General features: G+C 45.6%; 1 protein-coding gene across 1 annotated transcript in view; it reads left to right on the top strand.

Annotated features, from left to right (window-relative positions):
• The window catches only part of LOC142584663 (nose resistant to fluoxetine protein 6-like), an 82,791-nt gene that overhangs the window by 36,265 nt on the left and 24,263 nt on the right, over positions 1 to 22,263 (top strand). The window contains exons 2-3 of the mRNA XM_075694814.1: positions 11,977 to 12,185; positions 21,802 to 21,925. Coding sequence (XP_075550929.1) covers positions 11,977 to 12,185; positions 21,802 to 21,925 — 333 coding nt within the window. The remainder of the gene's footprint in view (positions 1 to 11,976; positions 12,186 to 21,801; positions 21,926 to 22,263) is intronic.

The raw sequence follows: 22,263 nt of genomic DNA on the forward strand, positions 1-22,263 counted from the left end.
AATGCAAAGCAAGGCCAATGATACCACGTTCAATCATTTCGAATCATGACAGAAACATTAAGGAAGTTATCTTAGTTATCGCCGTGGTACAGTCACCGCTAACCTAAAGGGCACTACGAACGCGTACATGATTTTTTTTTATTGTGGTTGTTGAAACTTAATTACGCGGTGTACTGACTCGTGTCCATGGGACACCTATACTCAGTGCTATACATAAGTGCTTCCCACATTTGCTTGCTCCTGTCGAGTATAACCTTAAATATATTGCCATGGCACTTGTTGTACTTGAATTCTACATTAAAAATAAATAAATGAGAAAAAGAAACATGCGTTTGACTTAAAAAGGCAAGACAGCAGTGTAGGGAACGAAGCGAACGCAAGAAGGCACTCAGAGTGCTCGATTATATTCAGTATGCTTAATCTGTTTAAATTGTTGATGAAGCCTAGACAACACTTCCAGATAAAACGTCACAAATGCACAAATGTTTTCTCACGCTGCAACTGCTCGTAAGAGCAGATGACAGCTGATCGTTATGTTCGACATATAACTAACAAAGGTGGTCGGGGCAAAAAGCACTTACGAACGAAAAGTTTTGTGCATTCACCTCTTTTCTTCATCGCGGCCTTGATAATATTGAGATTATTTTGTTCGTATAAGTTGGGTAAGTTACTAGTCTCAGCAATTGCGGAAGGGGGGGGGGGCGCCGCTGCAACTAGAAGTTTTGCCTCAATAACCAACCGTCTTCAAACACGTCCCCATGCAGCCTTTGTAGATAATGTAGCAACCAGCCCAACCGCGCATATTACTGGAGTGCATATATTTTTTTTATCCTTTGTTGTTGATGTGATGTGATATGGTGGAGAAGGGTGGAGAAATATTTGAATGACATGCCTTACTAACCACTGTTCCAAAGCTGGTAGCCATTGAGAGCAAATAACATATGCGGCGATGGTACAGCACTCGAAAAGCGTAGAGTCTCTCTCTCTCATCATTCCTTGTCGTTGAAACAGCTCACTGACCAGCACAAAGCTGCGAGGCACAAGAATACGCTACACTCGCTGTTCGTGTATTCATCTGTCTCTCCGATTTTTCCTGGTCACTGCGCTGCTTCAACCACGCGGAGTGATGATTAGTCATCAACTCGCCCAACTTTCCACATTACTGAACTCTCCCTCTCTCTCAGAGAGAGAGAGAGAGAGAGACTTTTCCTTCCTCCCTCAGTCACCTGACGGTGAAATATGTCTGACCTTGCACCGTCTGGCAGACACGCCCCTCTCGGCGTTGCCTTACACGGCAGGTCGACTTTGTTATCGCAGTGACACTTTGCATTCGACTACATTCTGCGTTGTGCGCTGAATTTCTATCGAAGACACAGCGACATTTCCAGCCCCTTAGATGTAGCAGAATGACAGCAAGGAAAATCTTTGCAACTGTACCTGCGAATTGGTCTGCAAAGATCGCGATTCAAATTTAGTGACCGGCATTGCTCGCAAGAACCAGTTGCGCCGTCATATATTTGCATACATCAAGGGAAGCAAAAAAGGAACTTTGGTCCATTCGCTATCGGAAGGCAGAATTCTCTTGTTCCAAGAACGGCACCAAATTACGAAGGGTATATTTGACTTGTATTTTCTGAATGCTTTAGTATTGATAGTAAGGCGGCACAAGACAGATGTAAAGTTGTGTTACGAGAACAAGTGGATGAAACAGCTATAATTGGCTTTTATTACTACATTTTGTGCCCGCTTGTTCCGGCAGTAAAGTTTATAACTGCTGCGGCATCATAAGGCTTTTTGAAATGAGGGTAAGATAAATTATGGCTTGCAGTGCGCTCGAACGAAACGTCTGAAGTTATAGAAATCTAACAACATATGCGGCAATTTATTTTTGATTTCGTCCATCTTCACATTCAAGTACGTTGAAGGGCTTCTTCGAGCGAGCACTATTCAACTTTTAGCCGGGTTTGTTTTGGCAATCTGCAAACACTACAGCTGCCATAAGCTACGGCGGTGAAGCAATTCCGCAACAACTTTCGATTTTTATTTGTGCATGCTGTGACGTATGCAGCAGTTACGTGGACTTAGTATACAAAACCAAAGAGTAATCAGTGTCTATGGTATGAAGTCAAAATCAACGGAGTAATGCTTCTCTTTTCTTTTTATTGGGTTTTACGTGCCAAAACCACTTTCTGATTATGAGGCTCGCCGTAGCGGGGGACTCCGAAAATTTGGTCCACGTGGGGTTCTTTAACGTGCACCTAAATCTAAGTACACGGGTGTTTTCGCATTCGGAAGAAGGAATGCGGTGTAAGCATACATTCCGCAGAAAGATCATGAGGAAAACAACATGGCCTGTTCGCGTTATCCTCCTATTTTTCTTGCTGCAGATAGACTCGATCGTGTCTTCTGTTTTTTTCACTCGCCTCTTACCCACCTGTAGTGTGGCAAACTGGAGAAAGTCTAGTTAACATCACTGCCTTTCCTTCCTCCTCCCCCTCTCTCTCTCTCTCTCTAAGCATCGTATCAGACCAGTTTCGACATTAATTATAACGCTGGCAAAATCAAAACACTCAAGTGTTCCGCATGCGCTTCATTTAATTTTACACTGCGTGATTCTGCGGGCGTTTCCATTCTGCGCTGATGGAGAAAGTGTCAGCATCACTATTTCAACTTTATTTCGCATTTTCATTTTTACAGCAAAAAAAAAAAATTGCAAGGGCAGGAACAAAAAGCTGTACAATCGCAGCTTGACGAGGTTCCTGTCCCCTGTCTTTGACGAACAGTTGCAGCATATTCACAAAGAGAATCTGTTACATATGTACAAAACAATTTCATATTGCACAGACATTCATAGTCCCATCAGAACATTTATAACATCTATATACATATATTCACATGTGTATCTACACCAACCCAGCATCTATACATATTTGCATCTGTACATGTGGGCATACATCCGCATCCAGAAAAGGGGGAGGAAGAAAGATCATGAACAAATGATAAGCAACACCTGAAAAAATACACTTTGAAAATACCAACAATTATACTCAGAATGTAACGGCAATGTTCAGCGGAACAAAAAGAAGAAATGCGGAACGATGGAAACGCGAGATTTGGAACATTCTAAATAAATAAAACGAAAAAAATAAAAAAATTGCAATGTTATCATTTATGAAATTGGATCATTATTAATTTAATTTAATTTCAGTGCCTTTCTCGCAATAGCATTTAGTTCCGTATGGGAAGCATGTATCACGTTTAATATTCTCGGCACCTGGTACCTGCAATCGCTTGACACCATAATTAGTTCTTGTGAAAGGTAACACCCACTGGCTCTGTTTTCTGATTTCATATAACGCTTCCCTTGATTTGACTAAGTTGCACAAGTTTATGAAAACGTTATTGTTACAGCGAAAATATTTTTTTTTAATTTTTAAGACTAGGTAATAGCCATAAAAATATTCAATAGGAAGCACATTAAGAGCACGAAATATCTCGAGTGTATGTGCATCAAACGGTGCGTTGACAACATGTCGGACAGTTTTCTTTTGTAATGTTTTTAAGCTTCGTATGTTTGCTTTCGATGTCTTACCCCACACTAGATTACAATAGCTAACATGTGAAAGGAAGAGACTGTTATATAACATCAGTTTTACCTTAGAGGGCAGTATGTGTCGTAATCGACAGATTATTCCACATGATCTCGCTAAAGTGGACATAATACGCTCAACGTGTGTATCCCAAATTAAATGTTTGTTAAAAATTACGCCTACCGTTTTGAAATTATCAACTTATTCTATCCTTTCTGTGCCGATGTAAAGAACAGTATTGCAGTTTACTTGTTTTTGTGGTGGTGTAAACAACACAGCCTTAGTTTTATTCGCATTAATTGCTAATGAGTTTAGATTACTCCACTTTTGCAATAAGTTTAAAGATTTATTTGTCATATTTGTAAGTTGTGCAATATCAAGTGATCTAAAACATGGCTAGTATCATCCGCGTAGACTATGAATTGTGCATGTTCACTAATATTCGTTATGTCATTAATATAAATGTTAAATAAAATCGGTCCGAGTACACTTCCTTGTGGAACGCCTTGTGTTAGTTCTCTTGCTGACGAAAGTACTCGCTTCGTGTACGAGAAAAAAAAACGTGAAAATAATAGAAGCACTGACTAGAGTAGAGTGACAGTTGGCAACCGACTTAGGAGATTGTTTTTGTTTTGTTTTTTTTCATCATTACATTTCCCTCTCCCTGTCTGGTTCGTACCACCCGACACAAAGCAGCGCAATCTTTTTTTTTCTCGCTCTGTGAAGTGAGCTAACAACTGCGATCGCATTCCTCGAGCACCTTTCCTCTCTCCACCTTTCGTTTCCGGGCACACTTCAATTATCGGCAAAACTATTACAGGATGGAGGCCGACGGGCGTCGCCACCCTGCGAGCATTTTTCGCGTGCGTCTTGACGCGCCATTGCGCCCCGGATCGACGAGGCAGTCGCGAGACTGCGTGCAGCCGGCTTAGCAGCGAGCCGCTCGTTTCTGTTTCTCGCAAGTTGCGAGGAGCCCCACACGCGCCGTCGTCCGCCGAATCGGGCTGGATTGTGCGGCGCCTCCGGAATGATCAAGTAGCAGGGAAATGGGGCTTGGTCCGTGCGGGCGCGAACGCGCGCGTGTGTGTGTGTGCGTGTCTCAACGCGTTGCGTTCGAAGGGTTAGGCGGGGACTAATTGCCGCAGTCCATATATGCGCGAGTGCTTGAGTGCAGCCCTGCTTTTGTCATGGACGGCCATCGAAACGACGAAGGCTGTGGTCGAGCGGCCCCAGCAGCTTAATTCCCCCTAAACACACACACGCACCCACACACGCCGTATAAGGTGTTACATGTAACGAATCAACGTGCGAAGCACGAATGCGGTCAGACCTCGTTACATCGAAAATCCAGAAAGTGAAACAATAAAGCTTACACTCAAAAGGTGCTGGTGGCAATGTGCATTACCGGTAATCAGCTATTTATGCATGCGCAATAAGGTATGTTAGCTTGTAAGAATGCGCCGACAATAATGTTCCGAGTAAAGCGTCGGCAATGCGGATAAGCGCGAACGCCGTGAGGACGCGCGCGCGCTGCGATTCGTGCACTGCTCGGAGGTGTACCGACAGACGAGTGCACCTTGAAGGGCACACGAAGGCATGCTCGCGGGGACCAGACTACACAGCAGTCGTTTTATCACAATGTGGCGGAAATGCTCTGCGGCAGGAAATTACCAAAACACTTCGCTACGGTATCCGCGGTTGGAAGCATGCATGGTTTAACGGGAAAAATAAATCAAAGAAAGCCAGGTTCGTGCTCTCGTTTTTCAAAAGTTTTTTCGCCGTTGCGTTCGTCTGCTCTTCTTTGTTAACGTATGTAATATATAACCTCAGCACCAGGTTAGCATAAGAAATCTCATGGTGAGATTATTAATAACGACCTCGTGAGATTTATAATAGACTTACCGCGGAGGTTATGCAAGCAGCAGGCTGATTATGAGATAGCACTCGGCAAAATGAATGAGGTAATGTCGCCAGTTTGTGCTGTGCGACAGTGACAGACCAACCTAACGCTAAAGCACATCAGGGTGGTGGCCTGGTCGGAAGTTAGGGCCTGGATAATGCAAGCATTTTGTCAATAGTTCGAGCGGCGGTCAGCCTACGTTATAACTATGATCGGCTCGTCTCGAGCAGTGGGTGATAAGAGAGGAATGAGAATCGAGCGAAAGGAATTGCTATATAAGATTGGGTGCTTTGGTTTGTATTGGTTATTGGTTCGGACCCTACAACCAATCGAAAATGTAGTTTACTATTTTTACTGTTTCCTTATTCCCTGTTTTCCTTCTCCAATGTGTGCGCTAACATTTCATCGCGCTTAAAGCCTGGCTGTTATCGCGACTAAATTCTCTGGAAAACGACCGCTCCTAACATCGACGGGAAATAATTGAAAGAACTTGTAAAGCTAGCGCAATGAAATTTGGACAGCATATTGGAATGTTGCGGACATGGCTTCGAGGGGGCAGGGGGCGTAATTAGATGTGTGTGAAGTAATTGGTGGCGTTCTGCAAATTAGCAACTTTTTTTGTTAACGCTTGGGACCTCTATAAGCGTTTCAACTCCAGGTACCCTCCTCCTCCGGCTCTCGCTTGCCTCTCCCAGCTCGGCGTTCTCCGACTCAGACTCGCCGATTTAACGTACAGGCACATACGGGGCACTTACACTTGAGCGTTAAAAACCGAGAGGCCCTACCCAGTCCGTGTGCTAGGAGAAAAGTGTGTAGGAAGTCCCGTAGTATTTTAAGGGGTCAGCCCACGTCTTTTTGCCCACGTGAATGACTCTGCCGCTACCCATTGCTCTTCCCGATCGGCGACGAGCGTCAAGCCGCAACAAATAGCTCTGAAACTCACTCGCTTCGCGACAACAAAATCTTGCCTGTCGCCTGTTCTTGCGGCACGCGTTCTATCGCTTGCGGAATGTCGCGCGCGAATTTCCTGCTAGTGCAGACGCACTTTTAGTGTTCGATACACGCAGGTGTCTGGGCTCATGACCGATTTTGACGGCTCAGTTTCTTAATTCTTGCATTATCTTTAATTTACCGCAATAATTTTTTAAGAAGATAGGCAGACAAACAGTCGCTCATTTTCTGCTGCTGTGCGTTGCTTGATATAGTTACGGAAGGATGAAAGAATAGAGAGGAAGATCGCGCGAGGCTGGCTGCTGTGTTTTGTTGGTGGTCAGCCATCTTAACTACTCTGACTCATCTTGTATACATATTGTAAATACAGTCTTTTTATACTCCCAACACCCCCGTAACATGTTGGTGGAGGTGCGGTGGAGGTGCGCAATAGACGTCGACGATTTTCTCCTCCACGACGTCATTCTCCAGCACGGTTCCCTTGGACAGTTACTTACAGACCGCGACCGCTCGTTCTTGTCTCGAGTTGTCGGCGATCTCCTCCACTCTTGTGCCACTGAGCACAAGCTGTCCACCGCCTACCACCCACGAACCACAAAACCTGCAGCACTTGTAAATCACCGCAGTACACTAAGATGTCGCCGTATATAAGGTTTAAGTAATATAACTTTATTATGCAAGCAATGATAAAAAGTTTACAAACGTGCGAGATAAATCGGACAGAACTGTAGCTGGGAAAAGTTTAGCAATATATTGCCCTTTATAAGTGCCGTCTTTCGAATTTCGCTCAACTGCAGCCATTCCTACAAGTACGCACAGACGCAGATTAGTTCACCGTATTTCAATGTTTGCTTTTATTTACCAGATTAATTGCGGATGGTTTGCGAACGGTTTTGTTTCTAAACTAAAGCGTGTCCTGGCCGAAGGCAAGACCCGTTTTTTCTGCGCGGAGCGGAAATCATCAAGGAAAAAATCCGATCGAATATCATTCACCGTACGCAGGTAGTCCAGCCGCTGCGGGAACGAAGAAGCTTATTCCGAGCCTCGGTCCGGAGACACTCATAAAAGTGGCTGATTAGAACAACGTGACGAAGAAACCGGAAATGACGGCTTCGGTTGCGCGCTGCCACAAATATGTCCTTTATTCGCGATCAGGATCACTTTATCAGCGATGTCTGTTACGCGAAGAGGAAAAGTCCCCCACGAAACTACTTGACACGTTTTATCACGGAAAGAGACCAAAATGTTTCCGCACCGTCGGTCGTAGAGCTTTTTTTTTTTCTTCTTGAATGAAAACGGACGCGTCTCGCTTTCTGCTTAGAACTGGCTTTATTCTAGTGAACGTAGCGAAGAGCCCGAGGCTAGCAATTATAATCTACAGACGGAGACGGCGCTAATTCGTAAGTGAACTGACGTCGTCGACTTCGCAATTTGTAACTACCACCTCCGGTATATAGATGCCGTGACAGAAAGCCTGATGGAGCCGGGGCAGGAAGCACTCGATACGCTACACAAAGTCACTGCCCCGAAATGTTATTGCGGTCACGAAATGCTATTTCAATGGCCTCCAAGGCTCTGCGCTTTGTTTAGAAATTAAGCCAGTAAAAGAACAAAATTGCTCGTGAACATGGCGACCAGCGCATTATTTTGCCTTTGGCCACTATGTACGAAGCATCCTGCGGAAGATATATCCGTTAAGATCGTTACTGCAATTGTCACCTGACAGGGCGACAACGTCTGCCCTCGATACTGTGGACCCTGATCTGAACTTCGGTGTAGGTGTGCATAGAGTACATATGTGAACTAGCCGACAACTCTGAAAACCCATTATCACCACTTTTGATGCGAAGTATACGTTGCCTCGTACGAGGCGTTCACTCTGCGATGGGCATAGGTAAGCACGTAGCTTCCTGCCTCTCTTCCTTTCGGTCCTCTTCAATCAATTAAAAAGGAAAGAACTACATGTCCGATGACTAGAACCAGGGTGCCCCATCACAAAACCTGATGCTATACCCATTAGGCCCCAGACGAATGCTTGTTCCGCGCGTGCTAACGCCGACTAGCACTTGGAGGCGAGCGACGCGGGTGGCAGGTGGCACAGCAACAATTTCCTTAAGAAAGCGAGAGTACGTACTACCTTACCATTGTCCTTCGCGTACGTCAGGTCGCATAGCAACAAGTTGCTTCTAAATGGGAGAGCGCGCCGGTTTTCCCCATATTGCACTGTCTTTGAGATCGGCCCATGTCGTCAGAAACAGGTTGCAACGTTTCTTTGCCAGAGTGCAATAAATCAGTGGTCATGACGTCACCGTCACCGCCATACTATCGTGGTCGCCTAGCTGTTGTCATCAGACACTCGCGTCACACACAATCGCTCGCTTTGCGCAAACATCTGGAAATGGTTTGCAGAAGGTTAAACGATGCTACATAGCCAGTTACAAAATGCTTCGCCTAACACAGGTTACCGCAGTGCCTGGGATCTGCATAATGTTTTTTTTTTTCATTAGTATAGTACACATGAATGATTTTGTTTAAAAAAAATACGTTCTGTAGGCTCTCCATTTGACACGAGTAACGAATCATATGAAGGCAAAGCTCATGATGCATTGGAATATCACAATACTACGCACAACGAAAGCCAATCGCTGCGTGACCATAGCTGAGCGCACTGAACAGCCGTCCCTTGTGTCTTGGCGATATCAGCGCTTTTAACCTACAATGTTCCCACTGGCGTTTTCGAAGAGCATACATGCCCTCCCGCACTACTTTTCGGGCTTCTGCATTTTAAGGATCGGCCAATCAACGTGAAGGCCCCAGCTGCGGTTCTCCATCTTCCAGTCCGAGGGCGGGCGTCTTCTTTTTCCACAGCGCGCCTTGCCGCACTGATGATAGCGAAAGCCGGCATGAAGTGTGTATGTATATATATATATATATATATATATATATATATATATATATATATATATATATATATATATATATATATATATATAATCATAAGAAGCCAACAAACAATGACACTAAGGACAACTAAGCGAAAAGTAGATGTACTTACTAATTGAATTAAAGAAATGATAAATTAATGGCAATGAAAGTGGATGAAAGCACAACTTGCCGCAGGTGGGGAACGATCGCAAGAGTAATGCGAAGTGGGATCGTTCCCCACATGCGGCAAGCTGTGCTTTCATCGACTTTCATTGCCATTAATTTATCATTTCTTTAATTCAATTAGTAAGTACATCTACTTTTTCCTTAGTTGTCCTTAGTGTCATTGTTTATTGGCTTCATATGATAGGAGTAAAAAAAGCATTCCCTTCGGTTAGCCCCCTTTCTTCTTGTTCATTACATACATACATATATATATACCCGTCTTTGGCCTCACGCCCAGTAACCCGCAGTGACCAAGCCCTTTTCTTCCTGTGGCACATCGTTATGGGCAGTCCGAGAAATCTACTTAGCCGGGGACGGATACGTTCAGTCCATTCGAAACTGTTGATCGTGGCACAGAAAGCTGGTGTAGCGTTATAGTAGTTATGGCGCTCTCGGCTTGAGGACGATAAGGACTTGAACGATAAGGAAGCATAAGGACCACCGTGCACTTTTTTATGTTGTACGAAAACCATTCGCAATTCCTGCGAATGGACGGACGCGTACAGCCCATTCCGTATAGATTATATAACTGCTGTTCTCAGTAAAATGGGCTAATCTGTTCGGTGCACTAGGACAGAAGACGGAAGACGTAACAAGAAACGCGCATGCTAACAGGCGCATGCTAACAATTAGCAGCATGCGCCTGTGTATACCTGTATATGCCCATACCTCTTTCTCTCTGTCATTGTTTTTCGCACTGTTTCATCCGCCCTGATATCTGACCAAATAGTCCAAGGTTCCACCGTGGTAACACGCTGTGGCCCGGTGTTTTCGCATAAATTAAGCAAGTAATTAAGTATTCTGTTTGACCAATGTGGCTTGCGAGACAGTGTATGGCTTCAAATACGTTGCAGTTCTGGGATATCGCGTGCCAAAACCACAATTTGCATGATTATCAGGCCAGTCGTAGTGTGGAACTTTGCATTAACTTTGACCACCTGGAGTTCTTTAACATGCATACAACTCTAAGCACACGAGCGTGTATGCATATCGCCCTCATCGAAATGCGGCCGCCGCGGCCGGCATCGCACCGGCTATATACCTCGAGCTCAACAGCGCAATTCCATAGCTACTAAGCTTCTGCGGAGGGTCTCTAAATAGATGCGTCTCGCAATAACCAGGAGGTAAACTGCTATTTGCGCATTTGGAAAAGTGAAATGCAAAACATGGGGACCACAAGGACGAAATGGACGGGACGAGCGTCCTGACATTGGCGCTTATTGGCTTTGACAGTGGCGTTCCAGCGTTGACATTGTCGTGTAAGTTTGAGAAACATAAGTGAGAGAAAGGCAGGTAATTCAACCAGACGCACCTCTGGTTTGTTACCCAACACAGGAAAATATGGTGTTAGGGGATAAAAAGAGAGAGCACTAAAGGTGTTGCCTCGTCCGGAGGTCCACACAAAAACTGCAGTCATTCACTGAGGTCTGTCGACTTCAGAAACAGCAGTAATGCACGTGATTTCAGTTCTCAGAAGGCCAAGCATCCAATCGCTAGTTTATCAAGTGCGCACATTTCCGGCACAAAGCTCTTGTGCGTTTCATGACAGAAAAGTAATGAACACATGAACACTTGGCGCATCATATTCTTCTCATATAATATGTCCACACGAAGATAAAACGAAGCTGCAGAAGCGCTAATGCATGAATTCGTCGGTATCGCAAAGAATTCATGACTATAAACAAGTAAACAAACGAATTTGTTGCTATCTTCTTTCCATCGACGGTTTTTTTCATTTGACATCACTATTCGCGACTATAATTGTTTGTTTGTTTGTTACACCGTAATCCATCAGCGACACTGCTGACATGATAGCCAAATCAGTATTTTAGCTCGCAAGGACATTCCTTTCGCAAAGGCGCAACGTGATTCTACACTCCGGTTCGCAGTAATAAGGCACTGGCGTGGAACGTACAAGGCCTGCTCTGGATCTGGAGACTGTGCTCGAGGCTGAACAGGCGATGCTTAGACGAGGAGTTCCAGAAGCGTAGCGGATGGACAGGGACATTTCTGATTGGATGCCCTGAGCTGTATAGTTTTCATTTGAGGGCCACAATCTTGTGATACAAAGCGTGTAGTATCACTTTAACTTTGTACTTTCTTCGACGTTTTCGACGTTCAGTGGATACCATGTTTGTTTCCTTTTCTTCTTTTTTTTTTTCCTTCACTCGTTGTGCTCCAGTCTATATCGCTCACCCTGCCAGCGGCACGCCAAATGGCGGCCGCTGAGGCGGAGGTTTGAAACCGGGGCATTGTGCAGAACCTCCCCGCGGCGGGCTGCTCTGTATAGCGCTGATTCACGTGTAAAATTATGTCTTGTCGCCGCGGTCTGTGCTACTGTAGGCCCTGGAGGTTGAGCAATGTTGTTTCTTTTTGTCGTCGCAGTGATCACCTCATCGGGACTGATCCCAGCGAACCTCTTCGAGGGCTCCCTGAGTAACCTGGGCAGCTACGAGCAGTGTCTGCGCACCAAGTCGGTGGGCAGCGAGGGCGAACTGGAGATTCAGGGACGATACTGCTCGCTCTTCTTCCGGCCGCCGCCACTCTACTATAACCGCACCACCGAGCAGTTCAAGGCCATCGGGGAAATGCAGGTATGCGACCGTGGATACGTAGCGAGCATGCAGCATGCCCGTACAGAGAACGGGAACGCTCTCGCTATGGGAAGGCTCACGCGACTCAGATAGCAGTATCCCGCACACTGCCGTAAAGAAGGCTGTTAGTTGTTATAAAAGCACGTTGGAGAAACGAGAAAAAATTAAAGGAGCAACAGGTTAATTCAAGCTTTCAAGGCAATAACACCGACCGTGGAAAAGACATAAGGCAGCGCAGACATTCGGTTTTCTTGAGAAATAACAAAAACACAGAGACAGAAATAAGCAAACCAAGCGTTCCTTAAAGCTGCACAACATATCGATGTTGCACAAACAATAAAAACTCAAAGCGGAAAGTCAGACGTGCCGATTATTCGCATTCAAGAAAAAAACGAAAACAAGAACTTGGTAAACATACCTGATGTAAAACGAAATCGTAGCAATAGGAATATAATTCTTTATTCAGGCGCTAGAAGATCAGTACTTACTATAGTTTTCAACCACTGTGTGTTTTACGTGCAGCATGGTTGCCGCTACGAGGATCGGAGTGTCGTGTGAGTGCGAGCATCTGCATGTTCACAGACGCAGATGCATTGTTCTTTTGACGCGTATTCATTGCTATAGAGTCATTTGAGACTTCCGGGAGAGGCCTTGTCATGTATATTGGAGTTGTCCGGCAGTTAGTCAGAAGGGCCTTTAGCAGTCAAATAGCGGAAACACCGTACCACTTAGTGCTGGCGGCAGAGATATCGGGAATCTTCGCAGTTGCCAAGGAGAACACGACAACTCTAGAGGGGCAATTTGGCATAGTAAGCACGACATTCTTGGCGTGCTACTCTGCTCTCTAAAATTGTAATGTATTTAACTGTCCCAGCTCAAAGCAGTTAGGTGTGTTAGGTGTAAAAAAAGTTACGGTTGTTTAATATGGGAAGGAGTCGTCACCGAACGCGTCTAGCCATATTTATATGTGTACTGAATTACGTGCGTTGTGCTAAGATATATTAGGCATTATTCGACATTCCCCATTTGCACTAGGGAATAATCGAATGAGTACGTTTAAGTAAACAAACAGCCCTGTGTGGCCCCATCGAGCATTTTAGAAACGGAAGCCGTGTGAGCTGCGCACCTCAGACACGTTGCATAGCTGCTTGTGTATGAGCGTGTAGAGGTTATCATGAGAAAGTCGGGTGCGCAAACCAAGGCTGTTTCGGGCGGTTTCATCGCCTTGTGGACATTTCAGTTGGACTGTCACGTTAGCCTACATGACAACAGAGTTGCATATATTGTCAGCGATGGCATTCGCGACTCCTGTATGCAGTTCTACGCTCCGTTACGTCTTGCACGACACATATACGCATGGCTGCTAGCAACAATCCCAGGGCCACATCGTGAAGGGCTAGATTCGTGTCTACACGTTTGTCGGCGGCATTTCGTATTTCCTTCTTCCAACGGTAAACGTTGCACCATGCAGGATCGATCTATTCCAGCCAAACGTTCCTCGTGAAAAAAAAAAAAAACACATCAAGGGGAGGGGCGTGGTGGTTCGATTGTCATCTGCATAGGCTCAGCTGCCACTAATCTGGACCCGTATTTGGGAAATTTCTTTTCAGAGCGCTTCCTCAGTGGCCGGCACTCGGGCACTCGCCACTAATGACAGCGATCGGTGCGATAGCGAGACGATCGTCGCGGCGATGCGATTCGCAGGCGGTACTTCTCGCTCATTGCATAGTGAAAGCCTCCACTTTGGTAGCATTGGTGCCTTGTTAGCGTACAAGATCACCCGGCAAAACAAAGAAAAAAATTCGTAGAGCTATTCGTAATCGTGTTGCTATGTTCTCCTGCTAGGTGGGCGTAAGTGGACATTTCACAAGTCAGTATCGAAGCCGACGCTACCGTACAATGTCTTACGAGTTTGTTGTTGCAGTTGCTCCATCTGCTGCTGCGGCGCTCTTGCGAAATCATGACGTTTGTGAATGTAACAGACAGTGAATTTCGTTTAGATTTTTATTCCTCTTTGGAAAAACGGCCACAGAAAGGTTTGCAATGCTTCAAACGATGTTTATGGAGGAAGCACTCAGACGTACGCGAGTTTTTGTGTGGTGTGAGCGCTACCAAGAGAAGAAATGAAAGATAAAAAACCAAGCATCTTCATTTCGACACACCTTCGACCAGTCATACCTACTAGATTTTTGAAGAGGTTCAGCAACAACAACAACAACAAAAAAACGAGTGTCGTTGCTACAAAATTCCAAAGGTTTCAGAAGGTGTTGGTGGGAGTTGGAGCTCTTGTGAGTGAATATTGAATAGGGACTTGGGCATCAGGCGCTTTGACGTGAAGATAGTTTCCAGCCTGCTCTTAGAGGTTCCAAGAAAAAAGAGCGCTTGTTTCATTTTGTGCCAGGATTTGTAAAATTAAATCGAAAGTGACGCAAACTTTATTTCGGTGATTACCATGGGTGGTGAAAGCTGGTGTTATGGGTATGACCCCAAAACCAAGCAAGTTTTGTGCCAACTGAACACAACGTCTCCTTCCGCAAAATCGAAAGAAAAAGAATGCCGCAGATGCAACGAGTTGGAATCTATATATAGCGATGCTTTGTGTGAGTGCACAAAGCGTGGAAACACGAGTACATGAAAGCACACACGCACACACTCTGAGAACCGCGGGCGCACACAAATTATGCCGAGCCTTTTGTTTGTTAAGAGGAGTTGCTCACAGCAAGCGAGCACGACGGACGCCTTGAACGCCTCATGGTTTCAGAGGGAGCATATGCATACGCGGGTAGCGGAACTCGAATCTATTCTATCCGCAAGAAGCGTTTATTTCCTTGTTACCTGGCAGCCGCCGATGCGCAGAAATGAGCTTTCTCATTTTTTTTTTTCCACCGCACTGCCGGCACCATCGCTGCCTTAGGGTGCCTCGATGTCAGCGCCACCTCCCGCCGTGCAGGTTGGTGACACCATTTGGCCAGGCCCGTGCCGCACCACCGTCATATTGTGTCGGAGCTGTTAAAGCGCCATACATTCGCACGCATTAGTCAGTGCGACGCTCTTATGTGGCCTGCTGTTTGTAATTTCCACAGCACTGGGGACGTGTTCACTAACTTTTCGGGCTCGAAACGTAAGATGAAAACTGCGTGACACACTCTTAAACAAAATTACACCCATTTGAGTCTTATTGCGCCACATAACAATAACCGTCATCTATCTTGTCCGTATTTCATTTCTTTAACGCTGCGAGCCCGGTACTTCCAAGTCACGAACGGCATGCGCCTTATGCATGACAAAGCATTCTCGACAGGAGAGTTACGCGCGCAGCGCTTTTAAGAATGGAAACGCAAGCAAGACAGATCACGATTATTGTTGTACGGCAAGATACGACCCAATGGCTGTAAGTTTGTTTGAGTGCAGTTTTATAGTTGAAAAGACTCCGCCACGCCCGTTTGCTGCACACCTATGTGCATTAGCTAAACGGAAAAACGTTCACCTATGGCTTAATTTCCCCCCGAACGAGAACGCAGGTAAAAGTATGCAGGAACCTTGTTCTGCTAAGTCAATATACTTATATTTGTGTGTTCGTGTGAAACAGTCTTCAGGGAATTTTCCGAAACACTAGGCGTTTACCCTCGTAGTCATTTCCTAAAGGCAATGAGAAGCCTGTTCGAACCCTAATTGCAATTTTTTCAACAATCGCATGTACTGAGCATAGAAATGTTAGGAAAAATGTTCTTGGGAGTTTTGTCATGTTCCGGCACAGTATTTATACTTGGGCTGATCGTACCAGTCAGATATCACGAGGAGGATGGTATATGGAAGTAAAACCGCCGCAGGTATAATACTGATCGGTTTTCACTTTTGTAAGAGGCATATAACACGAAAAATTGCCGCCCGACTGGCCGCTCGAGGCACCTTGCCTGTATTCGCGAGCTTCTTTCACGCTCAGAAAGACGCTTACGTAGCACATATTGAGAGAAGGCCGTATCGGGACTTTTTCATGTTGCTCTACAATTTTGTCATTGGCTCTTTTCATCTAATTATAATACTTGACAAGTTGATTAATTAAGGCTAATTATGTAATTAGGCGTAATGGTAAAAATAATCTGAGTACCTCCAAGAGACGGCAAACAACATTACCTAGGTTTTTTTCCCAGCTACATGGCTTTTGCATATTGTTAAATCTTAGTGCATGATAGTTGGGACACCTTGTGTATACAGGGTGTTTCACGTAACTTGAACCAAGAATTTAAATAAACGTAGTTAACCGCAACTGAATGAAACCAATGACATGGTTTGCCGTCATGTGGTTTTTATATTGCGCTTAATTAGGTAATTAACTAAGATCGATTATGCAAATTTTTTAATATCCCCTTTAGGGCCATGTGCGTTTTGTTACGCTGTAGAGTGCACTTCAAAACGACCGATCCAATTTTTTTGTGCCAACGTACATGCTGCGTGGTGATTTTTTCCGGCGTTTAAAGAAAGCCCACGAAATGTGAAATAAAACCATGTGACTGCTCTCGCGCGCTATTGCATTGCAGTGCGCTCAACCGTGGGTCGAGCCTGTCGCTTATCAGGGACGACGGTGCTTCCTTTCCGTGTGCCCCCATATGGTGCCACAGCCAAAGATGCTGGCGCACCGTGAAGCCGATGCCTAGATCCGCGGCCGCTCACTAAGCCACGGTCCGCGCGCGCGGTTCTTTCGAACGTTCTTTTGCGTAAGGCGGAATACGTAAGTTCGGCGCCTACCTGCGGTGATTAATCTTTTCGTCCACTTTGATTTTCTTTTTCCATATTATTCCTATATTTCAATTTTAAAAAAGCAGTGAAATTCCCCTATTCCTTTCCCGCTTAATTGTCTGCTTACTTCACATGGACGGCACTCGCGTAAGAAAAGTTTTATGGACATATGGACACGGGCCTTTGTGTATGATTAAGAGTAAGCTGCAACACTGGCATGATTGGACAGCTTATGTTCAATTAGGCTATAGCCAAGGTGCGTTACAAGAATTGTACAGTCCGGCAAAGGTCAGGATCTTTCTAGACAAACGGTGCGTATAGTCGTTCATTCGAAGATGTGCAGGGAGTATTATGGCTTCGCTTCCAAGGCTTCTGCATCTGCCGCCATAGGGCGATGGCCGAGATCAGAGACAGCGCTCGTTGTTACTGTGCGGCAAGAGTTCCGAGCCTAACAAGATAATTGCCGTACACGGTGTATGAAATGCGATGGCAGTACGATAAACGACGTTGTTAGTTAAGAGTAAGAGAACAACAGAGCAACAGAAACAATGCGTCAAATATGTTACGTTACCTTGGTTATAAGGCTCAAAGTCACAGCTTTTTGTGAACCACGTTTGTTGAATAAATTTAATGATACTGCTTAATTTTTTATGAATGCGAACTTTCTGCGTTTTGGACGTTTCATTGAGCGCCTTCTTCATCCCTGCATATATCGCGATGCTTTACACATCTACTGATGCGTTATACATCTGCTGATACGTTGTGCATCTACTGATACGCTTTACTTGGCTCTCACTTAAATTGGAAATCAGCGATGTCGTATACGAGCTATTCTTCCTTTTTCTTCTTGTTGTTTTTTGCGCAGAATTGTCGATATTTTGAGTAATGAATTAAAGGACCGATAAGCAAGTTTTTTCAGCTTAGACAATACCGCCAATTCTTAATGGCTAATAAAAAATAAGTAAGTATTCAGAGCTCAAGTGCTCCAGCTTCGAAAAGACATTCCACTGAAAGTCAAAATGCTCTGCTTTGGAAAACCTATCTGATCTGAACGTAAATCGACAACGTTTTGTACTTGTTCAACGCCGTGGCACTGCGCTCGTAGAAAACTACAAATTCATATTATTAATATGTTCAGCGCTTTTAAGGAAGGGGAGCAAGTCAGCAGGGCATAAGGAAGGTAGAACAAAATTATCAGTGTTCCTTCTGTCTTCCTCACTCACAAAATAGAATTTATTTTTTTCTTCTCACGAGAAAGTACCCCTAATGGTGCCTATGCCACAGTGCACAGCTGCCAGTGGTGTAGCCAATCCCGTCGGCTGTGGTCAGAAGAGCGTGGTTGTGGAATGATGGAGTGTTCTCTAAAAAAACTAAATCTTATCTTAAAAATTGTCTTCGCTGTCTGCTTCCGTTCTTGCAGTGCTTCGAATTTTCCCGTCTTCATGAACGTGCCCCATCGCGTTTGCTCTCCAAGCTTTTTTCACTCATATCGGTACTTACGAGCAAATTACGCTTCCATTTTTCACCTGGGGGCTATAATGCCTGTTCGCGTAGTAAATGTGTCTCTAATGATAGACGGAGAAGCAATGCGTGCCTTTCGGTTTCTAACTTGGCCCAGTTCTTTAGTGCCAGCGATTGCCCCCGGGAAACCGTGCGCAGCAAGAAAGCAAGGGCGTAGCGACGGTCGACCAAGGTCTCGGCGGATTGCACTGCGACGACGTTGCCGCGGAACGACGCTCCGAACACGTCGCTCAATCTGATCAACTGCATGGCTCTTATTAACTAGGCCTTCCGTGGTTTAATGCGGACGTGAAACCCGAGACAAAAGCTATTGCGTTGCTTCGTAGCGATAGAAATGGTAAGGGAACCTCGCTGCACTGGGCCGCATGCCTGTAGCGGTGACCCCCGGAACTGAGATCAGAGGTTGCAAATGTGGGAGGATAAATTATGCAAGCTTCTCTTCTCCCTTTTTCTTTTTATACAGCCTCTGGCAGTGCAGGCGCAGGGCCGATACTGCGTTTTTTTTTATCGCTACGCTTTATTTGTGCCCATAAAAGTTATTTTACGGAGTTGGTCTTTTTTTTGTCTTTAACGTAATTTTGATCCTCTTTGATAGTCTATGCGTGTCGTTGAATAGTAAGGCTTCCTATATTCTGTTGCACAACTTGTTCAGTTTCGTTCACTACGTTAATTTTATCGCCCCTCTTGCTTAGTCTTCGGACTGCAATATGTTCTAAATAAATAAATTAAAAATAAAGAACAAACGCACCTCATATGCATCATATCACTTTTCAGCGCTTTGTGACTTGGTATATAGTGCACCGCGCAGCTTATATATTACATTTTTTATTTATTCTATGCTCTCCTGTATATATATACGGCCTTATCGGGGCCTCTCTTCGTGCTAGATTTTTCTGAACATGTAACCATTTTTTTTCATCATATATTTTACTCCATTACTGCTGCGCGAAAACTAGTTGCCGTCACCACTTTAAGGGGAATAGATCTTTTTTTTTTACTCCCCCATTTCATTAAAGAAAACAAACCCATATATGTCACAGCATATGGGTAGCCGGCACCTCCAAGAGGTGTAAACATCCCCTTTCATGCGTTAAATAACCCTTGTCTGGCAAGAGCAACCTTTAGTCATACTGAGAAAAAAAATGATTGATTCCGTCCTGTAAACGAAAGAATTCTTCGTGTAGGAGGAGAACAACAGAGGGACTGGACTGGAAAATTTTATTCTGATCCTGCAGGAAGTGCTTAGCGCGTAAAGCGCGTCTCCCACGTAGGGACTGACAGGGAGTACCTGGCGGCCGCTTCGCGGGCCTGCTGGACGGCCCATTGCTGGTCGGCGAGTAGTGAGCTTCTGAGCGACTTATCCCACTTGTCCAAGGTAGAGTCGGGAAGAGTGTTTCTGCACTCCCAGAGCGTGTGTGCGAGTGTCGCCGTGTCTCCGCACGAGGGGCACGTGTCACTGAGGTACGCGTCGGGATAGAAAACGTGTAATTTGGCAGGGTTTGGGTACGTGTGCGTCTGTAGCAAGCGTAGTATTAGCGCCTGCGGCCTGTTAAGCTTGGGGTGTGAGGGCAGAAAGATGCGGCGCCCCAGGTAGAAGTGTTTTGTAATTTCGCTGTACTTAATGAGTGCGTCCCGACTGTCCTCCAGCTCGACGAGATGGCGTTGCCCGGGGACGGCTCGCTCGGTAGCCGCGCACAATGCGTCGTGGGCGATCTCGTTGAGGTTGGGCGGGGCGCCCGGCACCCGACCGGGATGGGCGGGAAAACAGACGACAGTGTGGTGCTTGAGGGTGCTCGGATCCACGCTACGGGGGATGCGGTCGGAGACGACGCCACGTTCGAAGGCTTTGATGGCCGGTCTGGAGTCGATGTAGATAGATCACTTCCCGTTTGCCGTCGAGCATGGCCAGGGTTATGGCTACTTGCTCCGCGATCTCGGGGTCCCGGGTGAGGACCGCAGCGGAGTTGAGGGTCCGCTGCGTGGATGAGACCGCGACCGCGGCGAAGGCTCGGTTTTTGCGGTAGGCGGCGGCGTCCAGGAACGTGACGTCGTCCGCTTTCATGTCTATGCGCTGGAGAAGGGCGGTCGCCCGGGCAAGGCGGCTGCCTCTGCTGTGGTCAGGATGTACGTTTCGCGGATCGTGCTCAAGTTTCGGATCTCGCGGGGAACCGGCGTCAACTTCGGTGGATCGCTGGTCGTCGAGGAGAAGAAGACGAGCTCGAGCAGAATGTGGCGGCCCGCCTTGGCGGTCGTGAGTCGGGTCACCTGCATTCGCTCCTGAGCCTCGGCGGTCTCTTCTAGCGTGTTGTGAACACTGAGCTCGATGAGTTTCTGCACGGAAGTGGTGATCGGAAGGCCGAGGACCCGTTTCACTGCCTTTAGAATGAGGGCGTTAAGTTTATTGCGCTCAGCGCGTAGGCAATTGTGCATAGGGTAGCGAAATAAATAACTAGAATTAATGTAGATATTTACAGTGCATGGAACGGGCTGCTCCAAAGCTGTGAACTAATCTGCTTGATAAATTATTCCACAATATCGGCGACACTCACCGCAGCAGCTATGGTTTCGCGCTCTGGACCACAAGCTCGCGTTATTGATTCCCCACCGCTTTATTCGAATTACGACGTGGACAGAATGGGACAACTGATATGCACTGAGATTAACGTTCACATGGTTAAATCCTAATTTCTGAACAATAATTTGGAGCCGCAGACAACAGCTCCCCTCGCGCTTACCTGCATGTTTAGGTCTTTATCGTCGATTAATCGTTCCATGAATCGGTCGACCAATCAGTCAGAGATGCACAATACAGCACCTAATTCTCAGATGATAAAACAAATATCTGCACTAAAGTATTTGTAAGTACTGTATTTCTAGACCAGCTTTTCAAAAAAGCCACTAACAGTGCGACGTTGTAGTCTACCAGCGAGTCAGGAATTCTAGGTTAAGCTTCAGAGAAGCAAAAACCCCATGCTCATATTGTGCGATGAGCACAACTGTCGTTACCTTAGTGATCTCGCTGTGCAACACTGCTCTTGATTTTAGTTATGTCGGAAGTCTGCTTTTCGCTTAGTTCGCGCTGTGCCTGTGACCTGCACTGTATGCACCAGAAGCATATGTGGTAATTAATATGGAACTGTATGCGTTATCTTGATCTACGTAAAGCATCCCATGTGGATTTATCCTTTTTTTTCTTGCTGATAATAAGCTTAATTTTGTAAACCGCCATTTTAAATTGCTGAAAAGGAGAACTCTCTATCAACTACAACCGAGGCCCTGCCTTATCACTCTTTCTGTGGACTTTTGTTTTTCAGCTGCTTTTAAGGTGCTCGTTTTCTCATTATTGCTTGAATTGCAGGGACGGCGAAGCGTGTTGAAATGGGAGAAAGGCGAACGCGGCTACGTCAGCTCTGACGTGCGAGTCGGCCTCTGTATTCCATCCGGCTGCACCGCCCATGACGTCACGCATCTGGCGAACCTCAGTGAGCATTACTTCGTTTACCAACCATTTTCTTACACTGCAACTCTGCGCAGCTGTAGCGTGAGCAAGCAAGCCAGCAAGTGAGCGAAAACAGAGAAAAAAAAGAAAAGGAACAGCCCTGCGATCGCTCTTATTTTACTCTGTTTTTCTTCCATAATCCATCAGTCCTTCTTCCCTGAGCCGATAGTAAAAGTACGCCTGAAAATACTGGCGAAATTTATTTTCCTCAGGGCGATAATTACGTACGCATAATTATATTTATTCACTCCTTACATATTTCGTGCACGCTGCACGAAATATATAAGGGAGTGGTTAGATGCGAAAGGACGCATAAGGTTC

This window comes from Dermacentor variabilis, chromosome 1 (genome assembly GCF_050947875.1).
Source record: "Dermacentor variabilis isolate Ectoservices chromosome 1, ASM5094787v1, whole genome shotgun sequence".
Classification (NCBI taxonomy): Eukaryota; Metazoa; Arthropoda; class Arachnida; order Ixodida; family Ixodidae; genus Dermacentor; species Dermacentor variabilis.